This window comes from Ahaetulla prasina, chromosome 13, assembly GCF_028640845.1.
Source record: "Ahaetulla prasina isolate Xishuangbanna chromosome 13, ASM2864084v1, whole genome shotgun sequence".
NCBI lineage: Eukaryota > Metazoa > Chordata > Lepidosauria > Squamata > Colubridae > Ahaetulla > Ahaetulla prasina.
The window spans coordinates 4728605-4746941 of NC_080551.1; the positions used below are offsets into that span (position 1 = coordinate 4728605).

The 18337-nt window shown below is 41.6% G+C and overlaps 1 protein-coding gene across 8 annotated transcripts in view; it reads left to right on the plus strand.

Annotated features, from left to right (window-relative positions):
- DPP8 (dipeptidyl peptidase 8) overlaps positions 1-4261 on the plus strand; it is a 47519-nt gene extending 43258 nt beyond the window's left edge. For all 8 annotated transcript variants that reach the window (XM_058155935.1, XM_058155939.1, XM_058155937.1 and 5 more), the window contains 3 exons: positions 407-549; positions 2649-2760; positions 3878-4261. In XM_058155935.1, coding sequence (XP_058011918.1) covers positions 407-549; positions 2649-2760; positions 3878-4003 — 381 coding nt within the window. In that variant the 3' untranslated portion in view covers positions 4004-4261. The remainder of the gene's footprint in view (positions 1-406; positions 550-2648; positions 2761-3877) is intronic.
- The last annotated feature ends 14076 nt before the right edge of the window (positions 4262-18337 follow it).

Consider the following 18337-nt stretch of genomic DNA (forward strand, 5'->3'; position numbering starts at 1 on the left):
GTGAAATCCAGCTGGATCTATCCGGCTCGCATGAGCTGGTAGGGCTGGCAGCAGGAGGCCCCGCCCACCCATTGGGATGTCATCACCAGTAGTGGGTTTCAATTCCCGGCGCTACCAGTTTGCTACAGTTTTTGATGACATCTGGGCTGGTGGGTGGAGCCTCCTGCTGCCGCTGCTACCAGTTCACCCGAACCGGAGCGAACCGGTAGCAACACACCACTGGTCATCATGTCCCGTTTTTGACCCTCTGCGCATGCGCAGAAGAGGCGTGCGCTCACAATTCCGCTCTGGTAGTGAAGATAAGTGTATTTTACCTCTGGCAAGACAAGAAGGAATGGATAGGCTGGGATCTAGTCGAGACAATCCTTCCAAATGTTTACAGCCAACTTGACTCTTCTTCGTGCAGGTTGCAGTTGCGGGTGCTCCGGTCACGTTGTGGCTTTTCTACGACACGGGTTACACCGAGCGTTACATGGGACATCCAGACGATAACGAACAGGGCTATTATTTGGGCTCCGTAGTTATGCAGGCAGAGAAATTCCCTTCGCAGTAAGTATACGTGATTCTTAAATAAAGAATATAAAAAATGTTTTTGCGTAAAAAGAAAAAAGAAAACATGCATATCTCTAATACAGGTAGTCCTCAACTTACAACAGTTCACTTAGTGGCCGTTCAAAGTTACAACAGCACTGAAAAAAAATGACTTAGGATCCTTTTTAACCCTTATGACCGTTGCAACATTCCTGGGGTCACGTGATCAAAATTCAGGCACTTGGCAACTGACTCGTATTTATGACGGTCGCAATGTCCCGGGGTCTAGTGATCCCTTTTGTGACCTTCTGACAAGCAAATTCAAAGGGGAAGCCAGATTCACTTAACAACCGTGTTGCTGATTTAACAACCACAGTGATTCACTTAACAAGAAAAGTCATAAAATTGGGCAAAAGTCACTTAACAAATTTCTCACTTAACCACATAAATTTTGGGTTCAATTGTGGTTTTAAATCGAGGACTCCCTGTAATAAGTTTTTTTTTCCAGTGATGGCTTTGACAAATGATTTACCTGAGTATGCCTTAGAACAGTGGTTCCCAACCTTTTCTTGTTTGAGGCACCCTTGGAAAGCCTTTCAAAAGTTCCCGGCACCCTTATAAGGAAATAGGCCACAGGCCCCAGTCAAAGTTACGACGGCATTGAAAAAAAGTGACTCCCAACCATTTTCCACACTTACAACCATTGCAGCATCTCTTTCGGTGACGTGATTTTACATTTGGATGCTTGACAACAACCAGTTTGTATTTATGCCAGCTGCAGTTTTCCTGGAGGTCACATGATCCCCTTTTGTGACCTAGTCAATGGGGGAAAGCCAGATCCACTTAACAACCTGCGTTACTAACAACCGCAAACTTAACAACCGCAGTGATCCACTTAACAAACAGGACCAGAAAGGTTGCAAAGTGAGGCAAAACTCACTTAATCCATTTTTCCCTTAGCAACATCAATTGGGAGAGGAAGGCTCCTTTGGGGTCGTAAGTCGAGGACTACCTGTACTGTATATACGGGATACGGTACTCAACGCCAACCCCTCGAGGCTGGTAGGAAAAGAAAATAAATGAAAATAAACTAGAGAATGAAAATCCGCCTCCCAGGAGGGCATGCAAACAGCACCCACTCTTTTGATGTTAAGCCTGTGGCTTTTAGCCTGTGGCTTTTATTCCGACTGGAATAAAGAACCCTGCCCAAGCACGCCTTGCAAACGGGCGGTATTCCTTCCGTTAGGGTCCTCGTGGAGGAATAGCAAAGGAGAGACCCCCTCACCCTCCCTTACCTGCTCTGACCCTCGTCCTCGCTCTCCACAAACCCGCGCTGCTGCCAGGAAACCAAAAGCCGGAGGTGCGCAAAAAGAAAGAAAAAAAGACGTTATGCAGCAACTGCGGCGACGCTGCTCTTTTTGGCCGCAGTTCTTATTTCTCCGCCCACAATTTCTCGGAGCAAAATTTTCCTGAGGTCAGTGCTTGGCGATGCGCAGAGAGCGGTGTCTTGCCTCGAGGCGCCTTTTGCGCATGCGTTGATCGGATAGCGTCACTTCACAGCCCTTGTAACGAGATCCTCTGGTCTCGGCGTCTTGTGTGAGTCTGAATTGAAGAAGGGGGTTCTTTTTTAAAATAATAATAATAATAAAATAAAATAAAAAGAGCCGGGCGAGTTAGAGCAAACCTTGATCGATGCTTTCTCCGAGTGCATCGGTAGTCCCCTCCCTCCCCCTCTCCCGCCAAGAGAGAATGCAATTTTTTCCCCGAAATTTTGGCGGCACCCTCAAAAGATCTCACGGCACCCCTTAGTGCCGCGGCACACCGGTTGGGAACCACTGCCTTAGAAGCTGAGTCACAAATATGTGTGAGCGATGAAATTATTGAGAAGAAAACCAGTTCTAGTATTGTTGCTGGATTTAGCTCTTTGCTTTTTATCTCAGTTGCTCCCTTTGATTGGTTTTTGTTCGTTCTTTTGGTCATTAGGTGATTTTATAAAATACTACATTCCTAGATGTGGGGGGGAAAATCTGCAGGAAATATAATAGTTAATTTCTGTGAAGCCGCTGGATTGTACTTCTAATTACATTTTTCCTTTTTTTTTTTGTCGGTTTCATCAGGCCCAACCGATTATTGCTACTGCATGGATTCCTGGATGAAAATGTTCATTTTGCACATACTAGTATTTTGCTGAGCTTCCTGGTCAGGGCCGGAAAACCCTACGACCTCCAGGTAGCAGAGAAATTTTTGCAAAGGTTAAAATGCAGTTGGGTCTGGTTTGGGCTGGATCTCACAGAAGGGGCAAGGCTGAAGCAGGATCAGGACCACGGAGAGCTCCTGGCTAACACTCAAGAGAGATGTTGTTCTTGTACCCCTGATAAAATGAATCCAGCCAGGTCAACCCTTTTCCTCCTGGCTTCCACAGCCTGCAGCTCTTTCAGACCCTCAGAATCTTGTAGAACTGAGAAATTACAAAAGGAATTTGGGATGAATAAAGGTGGTATGCAGGTGGTCCTTGATTTACCACTGTTTCTTAGTAGCTGTTTGACGTTGTGATGTACCTGTTGTGACCTGGAACACGGGAGTTACAACCCAGCCCTGATGGTTACTTCCTCAGAGTCACGTGACCACTCCTCTGATGTCCCTCAGGGGTCACCTGACCACACCTCAGGTGCTAGGCAACCCATGTTTACTGCCATTTGCAGAATCCTTCGGTCACGCGATCAGATTTTACGACAGTTTTGCGGGAAAGTAGATATCATTTCCCCCCCTTCTCAAAGGTTGGCAAGAAACAGCTCGGCTTTCCGTAGCTCTAGGTGGAAAGAAACAGTCTACATTTTCTTGAGGTGCTAGGACGTGGGTGAACATCTGGCGCCCTCTTCCCCAGAGATCCTGAGGATTGGATCCCAGCCTTCTGCATCCCAGTCACAGCTGGTGTCAGCTTTGGAAGCCATACTAGGCCGGAAGCTTCCACGCTGCCACTTTCTTATGTGTGGGAAAGTAGGAGGTGTGGGTTAGTAGAAGGGGCCATTAGACATAATAACATTCTTCCTGCCGGTCAAGGTCAGGCCAGTCCTGCATCTGGAGAAGGAGTGGTCGGAGTGATGTCTCGAGATGGGATAGTTGGTGATTGGAGCATGTGATCGGCAGAGGGGTCAAGGGGGTGGTTTTGGAGTGTGTTTCACTGAGGGAAGACCCGGATCTCTTAGATTCGGACTTCCCCAGATGTGCCAGTTTACCTAACCTGGTAAAAGAACTTTGAAAGATGCTTGCTTCGGAGTCTTTACTTGAAGAGGGGGTTTCCTGGAACGCTGACAGCTGGATTTCTTTACCTTTCTTCCTCCCCCAGATTTATCCGCAGGAGCGGCACAGTATCCGGGTCCCCGAATCTGGAGAACACTACGAACTTCACCTCTTCTACTACCTCCAAGAGAATCTGGGGTCACGCATGGCCACGCTGAAGGCTATGCCCTGAACCCCAGGACTTCTCGGCATGACGCGTCCACAGCTGTTTAACCAAACATCAGTGCTTGAATGGTGCCTTCCTCCCTGGTTGCCTGCTTCGAAGTGAGAGAGAAATCTACCCGCTGCCCGGCTTGATTGAATGATCTTCCTCCTTTTTCAAGAACACCTCCCCCCTCCGCCCCCCCGCCCCCCGGTGCAATACAGGAGATGACTGTACAGCAAATGAATAATTTTAAATGTAAATAATAAAACGGACGGCTGTACAGTCTCTTGGATTCTGGGCTTCCTCCCTAACCAGTGTAATGTTGGTTACAGAACAATAGCAATAGCCCTTAGACTTATATGCCGCTTCACAGTGCTGTGTAGCCCTCTCTAAGCGGTTTACAGAGTCAGCCTTTTGCCCCCAACAATCTGGGTCTTCATTTGACCGACCTCAGAAGGATGGAAGGTTGAGTCAACCTTGACCCGGTCAGGATCGAACTCCTGGCAGTGGGCAGAGTCAGCCTGCAGTACTACATTCTGATAGATGATAGATATAGATGATAGATTAGATAGATAGATAGATAGATAGATAGATAGATAGATAGATAGATAGATAGATAGTAGACAGACAGATAGAAAGATAAACAGACAGACAGAAACAGTGAGAGACAGGTAAGACATAGAGAGCACTATCACTTAGACTTATATACCGCTTTACAGTGCTTTTACAGCTGTCTAAGCGGTTTACAGAGTCAGTCTCTTGCCCCCAACAATCTGGGTTCTCATTTTACCCACCTCGGAAGGATGGAAGGCTGAGTTAACCTTGAGCTGGTCAGGATCGAACTCCTGGCAGTGGGCAGAGTCAGCCTGCAGTACATTCTGATAGATGATAGATAGATATAGATGATAGATTAGATAGAAGATAGATAGATAGATAGATAGATAGATAGATAGATAGATAGATAGATAGATAGATAGATAGATAGATAGACAGACAGAGAGACAGACAGAAACAGTGAGATAGATATAGATGATAGATTAGATAGATAGATAGATAGATAGATAGATAGATAGATAGATAGATAGACAGAGAGACAGACAGAAACAGTGAGAGAAAGATAACACAAAGAGAGCACTATCACTTAGATTTATATACCGCTTTACAGTGCTTTTACAGCCCTCTAAGCGGTTTACAGAGTCAGCCTCTTGCCCCCAACAATCTGGCTCCTCATTTAACTGATTTCACCAATGGAATAGCTCACTTCTTAGAGCTGTGGGTGCTCCGTCATTGGCAGTTTTCAAGAATAGATTGGGCAACCATTTGCCCAGGATGGTATACATTGGGCAGGGATGGACTAGAAGACCTCCAAGTTCTCTTCCAACCCTATGATTCTATTTTTCTATCTCTCAATCAGGTCAAAACAGTTTGCTTGGGAATGTTTTGTTTTCCTTTACCGTTCTCCCGAGAAAACCTATAATGCAGCTCCTGTGGCCTGATATCTCTGTTAAAACCAAAGCTCTCCAAATCATGCAGAATGATTTGGACCTTGGAGTTTTCTAGATTTGGTCTCTTCCAACCATGTTGTTTTATGTTATGCACACTTCACCTTGTCTTGGGGCCTAGTAGCCCAGGCTATCATTCCTAAAGTGTGAGTGTATAGCATGAGGAAGGCTTTTAACCAGTGGTGGGATTCAGCCAGTTCGCACCACTTCGGGAGAACCGGTTGTTAACTTTCTGAACAGTTTGGCAAACTGATTGTTGGAAGAAATTATTAGGGCAGAGAACCGGTTGTTAAATTACTTGAATCCCATCACTGCTTTTAACCGACTTCGCGTTTTTGGTTTTCTGAAACAAAATTCTGAAGATTTTGTTTGATCATAATGGGCTCGTTCCTGCCTGAAATACATGGACACAACTGGAGTCACTGCCATTTAACTACACACATTGGTGCAAACCAGAAGAGATGTCGGTTAAAGGGGCGGGGAGATATTTTCTCTGTTGTTGGCCATCTTCTAAGGAAAAACCCAGCTTCAATTTTCCCACTTTTATTCAATAAACAACAATTAGCCAGATGTTCTATATCTTCCTACAACTTTTAGGGGCAGGCACCAAAACAGAAAAGAAAGAGAAAGCGGTAGTTTCCTTATGCTAGTAAAAAACCTCTGAAGCCATTGTCTTTCAAAGTTCTTTACTAGCATAAGGAAACTGGCACACGGATGAGTGAAATTCCAAAACTGAAACTTCCGGATTCTTTTCTCAGTTATATAAACCCCAAGAGTCCCACCCCCCCAACCCCTTTGCCGGTCACATGGTCCAATGTTCTTCCACTTTATTCGAAACCTCTTCTTGCCACTCCTTCTGCAGATGCGAACACAATCCGACCTTGACCGCTTGAAGAAGTTGGTCCTTGGACCAACACTCTTTATACTATACATAATGATCTTTGTGACCATATCTCAAGTAATTGTGTTCTCTTTGCTGACGATGTCAAACTATTTAACACCACAGACAATACTTCTATCATTCAAAACGACCATCTAACCGCTTGGTCTAAAAATTGGCAGCTCCAAATTTCAACCAGCAAATGCTCAGTCTTACATATAGGAAAAAAGAACCCAAACACTAAGTACATACTAGATGGACATTACCTTACAGACGATCCCCATCCCGTTAAAGACCTTGGAGTTTTCATGTCAAATGATCTAAGTGCCAAAGCCCACTGCAACTACATAGCAAAAAAAGCTCTAAGAGTTGTAAACCTAATCTTGCGTAGCTTCTTTTCCAAAAACACCACACTACTAACCAGAGCATATAAAACATTTGCTAGACCAATTCTAGAATACAGCTCGCCTGTTTGGAACCCTCACCACATCTCTGACATCAATACAATTGAACATGTCCAGAAATATTTTACAAGAAGAGTTCTCCATTCCTCTGAAAACAATAAAATACCTTATCCCACCAGACTTGAAATCCTAGGCTTAGAAAACTTGGAACTGGGTCGCCTTCGACAAGACCTAAGTTTAACTCACAGAAGCATCTATTGTAATGTCCTTCCTGTTAAAGACTACTTCAGCTTTAATTGCAATAATACTAGAGCAACTAATAGATTTAAACTTAATGTCAACCGCTTTAATCTAGATTACAGAAAATATGACTTCTGTAACAGAATCATCAGTGCTTGGAACACTTTACCTGACTCTGTGGTCTCTTCCCATAATCCTAAAAGCTTTAACCAAAAACTTTCTACTATTGACCTCACCCCATTCCTAAGGGGACCATAAGGGGCGTGCATAAGAGCACAAACGTGCCTACCGTTCCTGTCTATTTGTTTTTCTTTTCTTCTTCCTATATATATATATGCTTATACCTCCTTATATTTACTCATATAAGTGTTTATATACTATATAATCTTTTTGTATGATACCTACATATATTGTTGTGACAAAATAAATAAATAAAAATAAAATAAAATAAAAGAAAAGAATGTAACCATACCCATCACCCCCCCTTCTCCCCCTCAGGGGAGAAATGTGGCAGCATCTGGAAACCTACGGCCTAGTATGGTTTCCAAGCCTGACAGGTAGATGTGAAACTATATCAAGAAATGTCAGCTAGGTTGCTTCACTTCATTTTGATTTATAGTTTTGGATGTATCAGATTAACAGAGTTGGAAAGGACCTTGGAGGTCATCTAGTCCAACCTCCCACCCAAGCAGGAGAGCCTACACCTGTGATGGCGAACACGGAGCCATCTCTGTGGGCACGCATGCTGTTGCCCTAGGTCAGCTCCACCATGTATGTGTGCACGCCGGCCAGCTGAGGCCTCCCGGAAGTCTGGAAACAGGTTGTTTCCGGCCTATGAAGGGCCTCAGGAGGACCAGGGAAAGCTGTTTTCGCCTTCCCGGAGGCTCCAGGAAAGCCTCTGGAGCCTGGGGAGGGCGAAAAACAGGCCTACCGGAAGTCTAGAAACGGGCCATTTCTGGCCTCCGGAGGCTTCAGGGAGGCCTGATAGGCCAAAAACAAGGCGTGGGGGGAGGTCACGCACTCATGCACGGTGGAGAGGGGGAGTTACGCACGCATGCGCAGGGGGGGCGGGGCATTGCATTATGGGTGTGGCCACCCAAGGAAAAAAAGATTCGCCATCACAGCCCTACACCATTTCTGACAGATGGCAGTCCAGTCTCTTCTTGAAAGGCTCCAGTGATGAAGCTCCATGAATCCGAATTGAAAGGGGGTTGGACTAGATGACCTACAAGGTCCCTTCCAACTCTGTTAAGCTGTTAAAGCTGTTAAAGCCACTTTCAAATGAGATTGTACAACAACAGAAACACGGCCAGTACTTGCTCCTTTTATTGCCTCGTTGTCAGTACAGCTATTATTACAATTAGTCCTATCAAAGAGCTTTAACACACACAGCGAAAATGAGATAATCTTAAGTACACACACTGATGCTTACTCTGTGACTGAAATCAAGCCAAGGTCAACATAGACATCCGATCGGGGTTCTCGTATCAGTTAAGTCACTTCTCGCAGCAATTCAGAAGCAGACTGGCTGAAATTGTGATGGAGCAGCTGATTTACAGCAAAGAGCTACATCCTGGAGTTTTCCAGAAATTATGGGAAAAAGTACAGGTACTCCTCGACTTACGACCACAACTGAGCCCAACATTTATGTTGCTAAGTGAGACATTTTGCTCCGTTTTGCAGCCTTTCTTGCCATAGTTGTTAAGTGAACCACTGCAGTTGTTAAGTCAGCAACCCGGTTGTTAAGTGAATCTGGCTTTCCCGTTCATTTTGCGTGCCAGAAGGCTGCAAAGGGGATGACGTGACCCAGAGATGCTGCAACTGTCATACATATGAGTCAGTTGCCAAGCGTCCAAATTTTGATCACGTGATCACCGGGATGCGGCAATGGTCGGAGGTGTGAAAAATGGTCATAAGTCACGTTTTTCAGTGCCATTGTAACTCTGAACATCACTAAATGAACTGTTGTAGAATAGAATAGAATAGAATAGAATAGAATAGAATAGAATAGAATAGAATAGAATAGAATAGAATAGAATAGAATAGAATAGAATAGAATAGAATTTTATTGGCCAAGTGTGATTGGACACACAAGGAATTTGTCTTGGTGCATATGCTCTCAGTGTACATAAAAGAAAAGATACCTTCATCAAGGTACAACATTTAGAACACAATTGATGATCAATATATCAATATAAATCATAAGGATTGCCAGCAACAAGTTATAGTCATACAGTCATAAGTGGAAAGAGATTGGTGATGGGAACTATGAGAAGATTAATAGTAGTGCAGATTCAGTAAATAGTCTGACAGTGTTGAGGGAATTATTTGTTTAGCAGAGTGATGGCATCTGAAAAGCTAAAGAATCAGTTTTCAGCAAATGAACCAGCAAACATGTGGAAAACTCTTAAAAATATCACCGGCTATGGCAAACCTCCTTCCCAGGCTGAAGGTAATCAACAACTGGCAGATGACCTGAATGAGTTTTACTGCAGGTTTGAAAGGAAACTACAGCCACCTATCTCCACAACCCCCATCTCAGACACCAACAACAGCCAAGCCTCCTACAACTGACCCCATTTCATTGGGTTCACAACCCCTAGTGATCACAGAAAAGGAAGTGCAGGACCTATTTCACAGACAAAAGCCAGGAAAAGCTCCAGGCCCAGACAAGATAACTCCTTCTTGCTTGTAAGGACTATCTGTTTTGTGACACTCTTAAAGATGGTCTACAGCAACCCAGGAAATCAGAAACATCTTTTTCTAATGCTTCTGATTAGTAAAAAAATTCCCATGCTTTCTTTACTTTCCTGACATTAGAATAGAATAGAATAGAATAGAATAGAATAGAATAGAATAGAATAGAATAGAATAGAATAGAATAGAATAGAATAGAATTTTTTATTGGCCAAGTGTGATTGGATGCACAAGGAATTTGTCTTGGTGCATATGCTCTCTGTACATAAAAGAAAAGATACATTCGTCAAGAATCATAAGGTACAATACTTAATGATAGTCATAGGGAAACAAATAAGCAATCAGGAAACAATAAATATAAATATAAATCATAAGGATACAAGCAACAAAGTTACAGTCATGCAGTCATAAGTGGGAGGAGATGGGTGATGGGAACGATAAGAAGATTAATAGTAGTGCAGGTTTAGTAAATAGTTTGACAGTGTTGAGGGAATTATTTGTTTAGCAGAGTGATGGCATTTGGGAAGAAACTGTTCTTGTGTCTAGTTGTTCTAGTGTGCAGTACTCTATTAACCTTAACAAAATGCAAGGGGACATTTCATTTAAACAATAAGAAACTGGTGTTACTTTATGAAGAGTCCTAATTATATTTCCTAACCTAGCACATTAAGAGAAAGTGTAACTAAAGGCTTCGGGAGAATCTGGTTTTAAAAGCTTATTACTTCCAAAATAGTTTTGGAATGGGGCACAATTTACGAGGTGCTCTGGATCTTGACATATAAGGCAATCCTTGACATATGACCATAATTAGAACTGGAACCTATGTTGTAAGTGGCGTGGTTCTATGGTTATGCCAACCCTTCTGTAAATAGCTGTTCCAGCTGTATTGGAAGTATACTCCAAAAAGCTTAAAACAGCGCTTTAATAATCTTTAAGAAAGTCAAGGCCCAGGAATAAAAGTACCACAAAAAACTTGTGGGGGGGAGCACACTCCGGAGAAGCTCAGTCTACAGACAGAAAGTCTGGGTGTAAGGCTTACAAAGCTTAATTAACCCAGAGGCAGTTTCTGAAAACACTTAAAGCAGCAGGGCAATTAAGATAAGGATTAGGCTAGAAATACAGGCATACTGGAACGTTTCCTTCCTGCCTCCCTTGCAGGATTAGCCCTGTAAAGTGGGAACAGATTTCTTCCAACAACCGGTTCTCCGAACTGCTCAGAAAAATGAACACCCGGTTCGGGAGAACCGGCGCAAATGGGTAGCAGCAATAGCTTAGATTGGAGAAGGAATCCATATGATTGCCCAGAAGAGGAAGCATGAAGGCAGCATTGGGATAAGAATGCATGTTTTGACTCTAGTTGGAGAGATACTGTAGGAGGGAAGTTTGCAGAGATTCTCAGTCATCCAGGTCATGGTTGTCCCAAAGGTGCTTTTTCAAGAGGCAACTGGACTTTCTTTCTTTTTTCTTTTGAAGACGTTTCGCTTCTTACCCAAGAAGCTTCTTCAGCTCTGACTTGGATCATGGGGAATGGAACGGTTTATATTCCTTGCAGGCAGCTGGTCATTTGCAGCCTTTTAGAGGGTCATTGAGGCCACTTGGAGGTTTGTCTGTGTCCTCAGCAGAGGTGGGTTGCAGCAGGTTCTGACCAGTTCTGGAGAACCCGTAATGGAAATTTTGAGTAGTTTGGAGGACCGGTAGTAAAAATTCTGACTGGCCCCACCCCCATCTATTCTCTGCCTCCTGAGTCCCAGATGATCGGGAGGAAATGGGGATTTTGCAGTAACCTTCCACTGCCACGTCCACAAAGCCACGCCCACAGAACCAGTAGTAAAAATTCTGACTGGCCCCACCCCCATCTATTCTCTGCCTCCCGAGTCCCAGATGATCGGGAGGAAATGGGGATTTTGCAGTAACCTTCCCCTGGACCGGGGTGGGAATGCCACGCCCACCATGCCACACCTACAGAACCGGTAGTAAAAAAAATTTGAAACCCCCCCCCACTGGTCCTCAGGGTCACCTGAGTGGTGCAAATGGTTCCTGTAGTCTGCAATTTTTTCCTCTGGAAATCCATTCCTACTCCCACACCATTCCAAGGGTGTTCATCCCAAATTGGATAGCTAAAAGTCTGTAGAGATGCTCAGTCATCCAGGTCATGATTGCCCAAAGGTGCTTTTTCAAGAGTCAACTGGACTTTCTTGCTTTTTCTTTGAAGATGTTTCACTTCTCATCCAAGAAGCTTCTTCAGTTCTGTCAGGATAGTAGGGAATGGAAGGAAGATTTAAATTTTAAATCTATTATTCCTGATTCTCTTCTCTTGGTAGCTTCATACATATTTGCCACATCCAGATTATTTTGTTAACCAATGCAAGATGGTTGAAATGTGCACAAAAATATCAAAGCTGATGTTCTCACTGATTCTTGCATGTCTTTCTTCAAAAAGTACTTGACCATATCCGGGAGAGGGCGCCCTTGTATATCTAATGGCCAGCATTCAGCATTTGGAGCTCACGTGCAGTGTTGCTGGTCTCCACAACTTTAAGCTGCGTGGACTCCAACTCTCAGAATTCCATAGTGTGCTCTCTGGGGAATCCTGGGAGTTTATTTATTTATTTATTTACATTTATATCCCGCCCTTCTCCAAAGACTTGGAGAAAAAAAGTAAAATGCTTTTAAAAGGTAAAAAAAAAAAAAAAGGCTCCAACAATCACAGCTGTGGCGTGCGATCGTCAGAGCCTTTTTTTTTAAACTTTTAAAAGCATTTTTACTACCGGTTCCGGAGAAAACAAAATGCTAAAAAAGGAAAAAAAGAAAGTTCGGACAATCGCATATCGCTCACCTGATCATTGGAACTTTTCTTTTTTTACATTTTTTACTACCTGTTCGGCGAACCAGTAGCCTTTTTTACTGCAGGTTCAGGTGAACCGGACCGAACCGGGAGCATTTCACCCGTATATAAAGTATTTAGAAGAATAGTTTATTGCAGGGGTGAAATCTACTTACCTTTCCTACTGATTCGTAAGTGCATGGGTCACGCGCCATGTGCACTGCGCATCACATGCATGCACCAACCCGCTGCGAATACGCAAACCTTTCTGCGCATGCGCAGAGGGTAAAAAACAGATTACTTCCTGGTTAAAACCAGGAAGCAACAACGACCATGCAGGTGGGCAGAGCTTTGAGCTGCCATTCTCTGAACCACCAGCTGTCATTACTACCAGTTCAGCCGAACCGGTCCGAACAGGTAGCATTTCACCCATGGTTTATTGTCAGCTCCATTATTACTGCTGCAAAGGGTGGTAGGAACGCGTTGTTAGATAAAGATCCTTCCAGTTTTTACTGTGGAGTTCACATGCAGATATTTTTAATAGCATTCAGCTATGAAAAGACGTAGCCCTGGACTGCAGAGAGCAAAACTATTCCTAACAAGGCTGCCAATTTCCATTCCATTTTGCATGCTTTACATTACGTGAAAAGATGCTGGCTGGGGAATTCTGGGAGTTGAAATCCACAAGTCTTAAAGTTGTCATGTTTGAAGGCCCCTGGATTAACACATTGCAAATGTGAATCTGATAATTTTTCTAAAGAAAAAAAATGCTTAGTGTTTCTGTGGTTTACCATGTGACACAACTGACATTTTTCTCAGGTTGCGTATTCGAACTTCCTGAAAATATTTTGTTCGCACCATTCTCATGTTCTAAATGTAGTGGTGCAGTGGCCTAGAGGTAGACCTCTCGCCTCCCCATCAGAAGTCTGTGAGTTCAATCCTGGGTAGAGGTAGATATTTTTCTCTCTGGGCACACTGGGAATATATCCGCTGAACAAAACTCCACATTGGCAACAGGAAGGGCATCCGGCCATTAAAACACTCTGCTAGCTCCATTCAGTTGGACAGACTCCACCCTGCAAGGGATTATGGGGTTTTTAAAAGGAGATGATTCTCATGTTCTAAATTTAAAAAAACTTATCCATATGATTTAGTCATTCTTTTATTGATTATTTCCTACTTTCAGCCTCTGGAATGATACAAAAAGTCCACTTTGCACAATCTATTATTACCTTTTGTTATAATAGATCACAATTTATTTGATTTCCACTAAGGAACGCAAACTGTTATTTGCAAAAACTACACTGGCTCGAATCAAAGATCACACTGAGAGCCATGATCAACATTTTCTTTTAACAACATGTATGAATCCAGTCAGTGGGATATACTTGCTAAAACGGTTTGCATTAAGAATGTATTCCAGGGAAAATTGGTATAGAGCAGAACGAGGGAAATTTGGTAAAGCAAATTAGAAATCAGTCTCAGGAGCATATAAAGAGATTGTATAATGTGTTACTTGAAATAGATTCTGAAAGGGACTTGGTAAAGGACTGTATGATAAAGTGGGCACAAAATTTTCAGGAGCCAATATTATTGGAAACTTGGGAAAAAATTTGGGTTAGAAATGTTAAATTCACGCAGGCATAGAATCTGAGGGAAAATTTTTATAAAATGTTTTATAGATGGCATTTATATCCTAAGAAATTATCGTGTATGTACCCAGATATTCAAGCAAAATGTTGGAGATGCAATTGTGATGATGCTACATATTTTCATATTTGGTGGACTTGTAAGGATATAAAGGCCTTTTGGATAAAAATTTGGTGGATTTTACAAAATGTTTTGAAAAAGAAGATAAAGTTCCTGCCGCAATTTTTTTTGTTGGGAATTATTACGGACTGTACAGTAATTGAGACTAAATTGATTTTAAATCTAATAACAGCAGCAAGATTACTAATAGGACAATACTGGAAGAAAAAAGAAGTACCTACAATAGAAGAATGGATATTGAAAGTTGCCAATTTGGCTGAGATGGCGAAGATATCAGCCTTTTTGAAAGACAATACGCAAGAAAGATACTTAAAGGAATGGAAAAAATGGATTGACTATATTCAAAGTAGATATCAGACTAAGAGTTATCAGACTGTTTTTGAATGATTATGATGTATTATTTTTGTTTGTTTTCGGGGGAAGTTAGGAATTGATGATTGTAGGGGTATAATTAAGTTGGGACGAAAATTTTTTAGCATATGTTTGTTTTATTTTTAACTATACCTTGTGCTCGTTCCGGGAAGTCGAGGGGGGGGTTGTGAAGGGAGGGGAGGGGGGGGAAAGGGGGAAAAAATTTTTTCTGTAAAACTTTTTGAATTAAAAAAAAAAAAGAATGTATTCCAGGGGCCCTCCAGTAACCCCCAGTTAACTTGCTGGTTGCAAAATGAAAATAATTTTCAAGTGCTGTGAACTTGAGAAAATAGTTGCTATCTGTTCTGCGTTAACATTTCACCCCAGTACAGAAGAAGCATGCGAGATATTTCAGTTTTGTTTACAGATGGTGCATAAATTATATTCAGACAGAATCTCTCTGAACGGCAGCAGTGTAAACCTTTAAAGGGCAGCATGTAAAATGGAATGAAAATTGGCAGCCTTGTTAGGAATTGTTTTGCTCTCTGCAGTCCAGGGCTACGTCTTTTCATAGCTGAATGCTATTAAAAAATATCTGCATGTGAACTCCACAGTAAAAACTGGAAGGATCTTTATCCAACAACGCATTTCTACCACCCTTTGCAGCAGTAATAATGGAGCTGAGAATAAACTATTCTTCTAAATACTTTATATTTATTTTTCTAGGACTCATTTTGCCACTGCCAAAGAGTAGTTCTTGATTGGATCAGATGTAAGACCAATTTATTTATTTCCTTCCTTCCTTTCCTTTCCTTTCCTTTCCTTTCCTTTCCTTTCCTTTCCTTTCCTTTCCTTTCCTTTCCTTTCCTTTCCTTTCCTTTCCTTTCCTTCCTCTTTTTTTCTTTCTTTCTTTCTTTCTTTCTTTCTTTCTTTCTTTCTTTCTTTCTTTCTTTCTCTTTCCTTCCTTCCTTCCTTCCTTCCTTCCTTCCTTCCTTCCTTCCTCTGTCTGTCTGTCTGCCTGTCTGCCTGTCTGTCTGTCTGTCTGTCTATCTATCTATCTATCTATCTATCTATCTATCTATCTATCTATCTATCTATCCCTTGCCTTTATTATTTTTATAAATAACTCAAGGCAACAAATACATTCGACACAACTTCCTCCTCTTTTCCCCACAACAACAATCCTGTGAGGTGGGTTGGGCTGAGACAATGTGATTGGCCCAAGGTCACCCAGCTGACTTCCCTGCCTAAGGCGGGACTAGAACTCACTGACTCCGGCTGATTAGCTCAAAGTCACCCAATTGGCTTTCATGGTTAAGGCAGGATTTGAACTCATAGTCCCTTGTTTTCTAGCCTGATCTTTAACTACTGAACCAAAACTATGAAATCCACACTAAAGGATTGTCTGCTTACTTTCACCCTTTCCTCTCAACATTCAGATGCAAAAGAGGACCCCAAGAATTCCTAACTATTGAGTGGTGTGCACTAGATGGAAATCCTATTTGTACACAAATAGAAAATAAGCACAAAATTAAGCTTAGTTGAGATCATATTTGCAGGCCTAAGGGTCAACACATTTCATCCGAGAAATGCCTGCAAACCACCCTCTAGTTCTGGTAATAAGTTCCAAGAATGTTATCTCTCATACAACACATAAAGAATATTTTATAATGAGTAATTAATTTTGTTCTGCAGGATGGGTGATGTAGATTTCCCCCCAAGTCCTTGCAAAGAAAATAGCACAGCGAGACAAACACTACAGTTGTGTTAGGTCAGCTTGTGATACAGCATAAACTCTGCAACTGAAAAGTTTGTACTTGCCACGAAATGTAATATTAGCTCAGATGGCAGATGGGCTCTTTGATGTACAGAGACCCCAACTGTAAAACGTGAGGCTGCTGTATCAGCTTCATTACAGTCCTATTTTGAGGGCAGCGTTAGTGATTTCTTATTAAATGGGATACTCTGGATGTATTAAGTGAAATGTGCTAATTGTCCTTGCTTGGATCTTTCAGTTACTAAATTAACCCATGACCTTTTAGTGAAAATATGGAGCAACAGATGGCAGCTCTTAAATGAAACCCAGGGTCCAAAAACAAGTGTTCATTTCATGCTGATTTACAAGCTAAAGATGACAACCAAGTTATCCTTTGCACAAAGAGAATAAAATAAAATAAAATAAAATAAAATAACAGAATAACAGAGTTGGGAGGGACCTTGGAGGCCTTCTAGTCCAACCCTTTGCTCAAGCAGGAGATCCTATACTATTCCAGACAATTCAAACATCCACATCTGCCTATCCCAAGTCTTTGGGAAAGACCCAATAGGTGGATAAAAATGGCAAATCCAGTCTAAACATCTGGCTGACTGTGTGAACAATCATAACAATATTTATCTATCACTTATCTGTCATCTATCAATAATCTATCATCTATCTTAGATGAAGAAGATATTATCTATCTAATCTATCACCTACCTCTGTCTGTTTGTCTATCTGTTTCTCTCTGTCTCTCTCCTATCTATCTATCTATCTATCTATCTGTCTGTCTGTCTGTCTGTCTGTCTGTCTGTCTGTCTGTCTGTCTGTCTGTCTGTCTCACCTATCTATATCTATCATCTATTTATATCTATCATCTATCTAATTATCTTTCTATCATCTATATCTATTTATCATCTATCATCTATCTATCTATCTATCATCTATTATCTATGTATCTATCTATATCTATATCATCTATCATCTATCCAATTATCTATCATCTATATCTATTTATCATATATCATCATCTATCTATCATCTATGTATCTAGCTATATCTATCTATCATCTATCTATCATCTAATTATCTATTTATCATCTATCATCATCTATCTATCTATCTATCTATCTATCTATCTATCTATCTATCTATCTATCTATCTATCTATCTATCTATCTATCTATCTATCTATCTATCCAGTGGAGGGATTCAAATAATTTAACAACCGGTTCTCTGCCCTAATGATTTCTTCCAACAACCAGTTCAGCAAACTGCTCAGAAAGTTAACAACCGGTTCTCCCGAAGTGGTGCGAACTGGCTGAATTCCATCGCTGTATCTATCTATATCTATCATCTATCTATCATCTATCTAATTATCTATCTATCATCTATATCTATTTATCATCTATCATCATCTATCTATCATCTATGTATCTATCTATACCTATATTATCTATCTATCATCTAATTATCTATCATCTATATCTATTTATCATCTATCTATCTATCTATCTATCTATCTATCTATCTATCTATCTATCTATCTATCTATCTATCTATCTATCTATCTATCTATCTATCTATCTATCTATCTATCTATCTATCTATCTAATTTAATCAAATGGCTGTCCAGTCTCTTCTTAAAAATCTCCAGTGATGGAGCATCACAACTTCCAGAAGCAAGTCATTCCACTGATTGTTCTCGTTGTCAAGGAATTTCTCCTTAGTTCTAAGGATCCCTCTTTGAATAGTTTCCATCAGTTTCTTCTTATCCTGCCCTCAAGAGCTTTGGAAAATAGGTCGCCCCCTCTGCTCTGTGACAGTCCCTCAAATGCTGGAAGTCTGCTATCATGCCACCCCTAGTTCTTCTTTTTATTAAACTAGACATACCTAACTCCTGTGATCGTATCTTTCTTATGTTTTAGCCTCCAGCC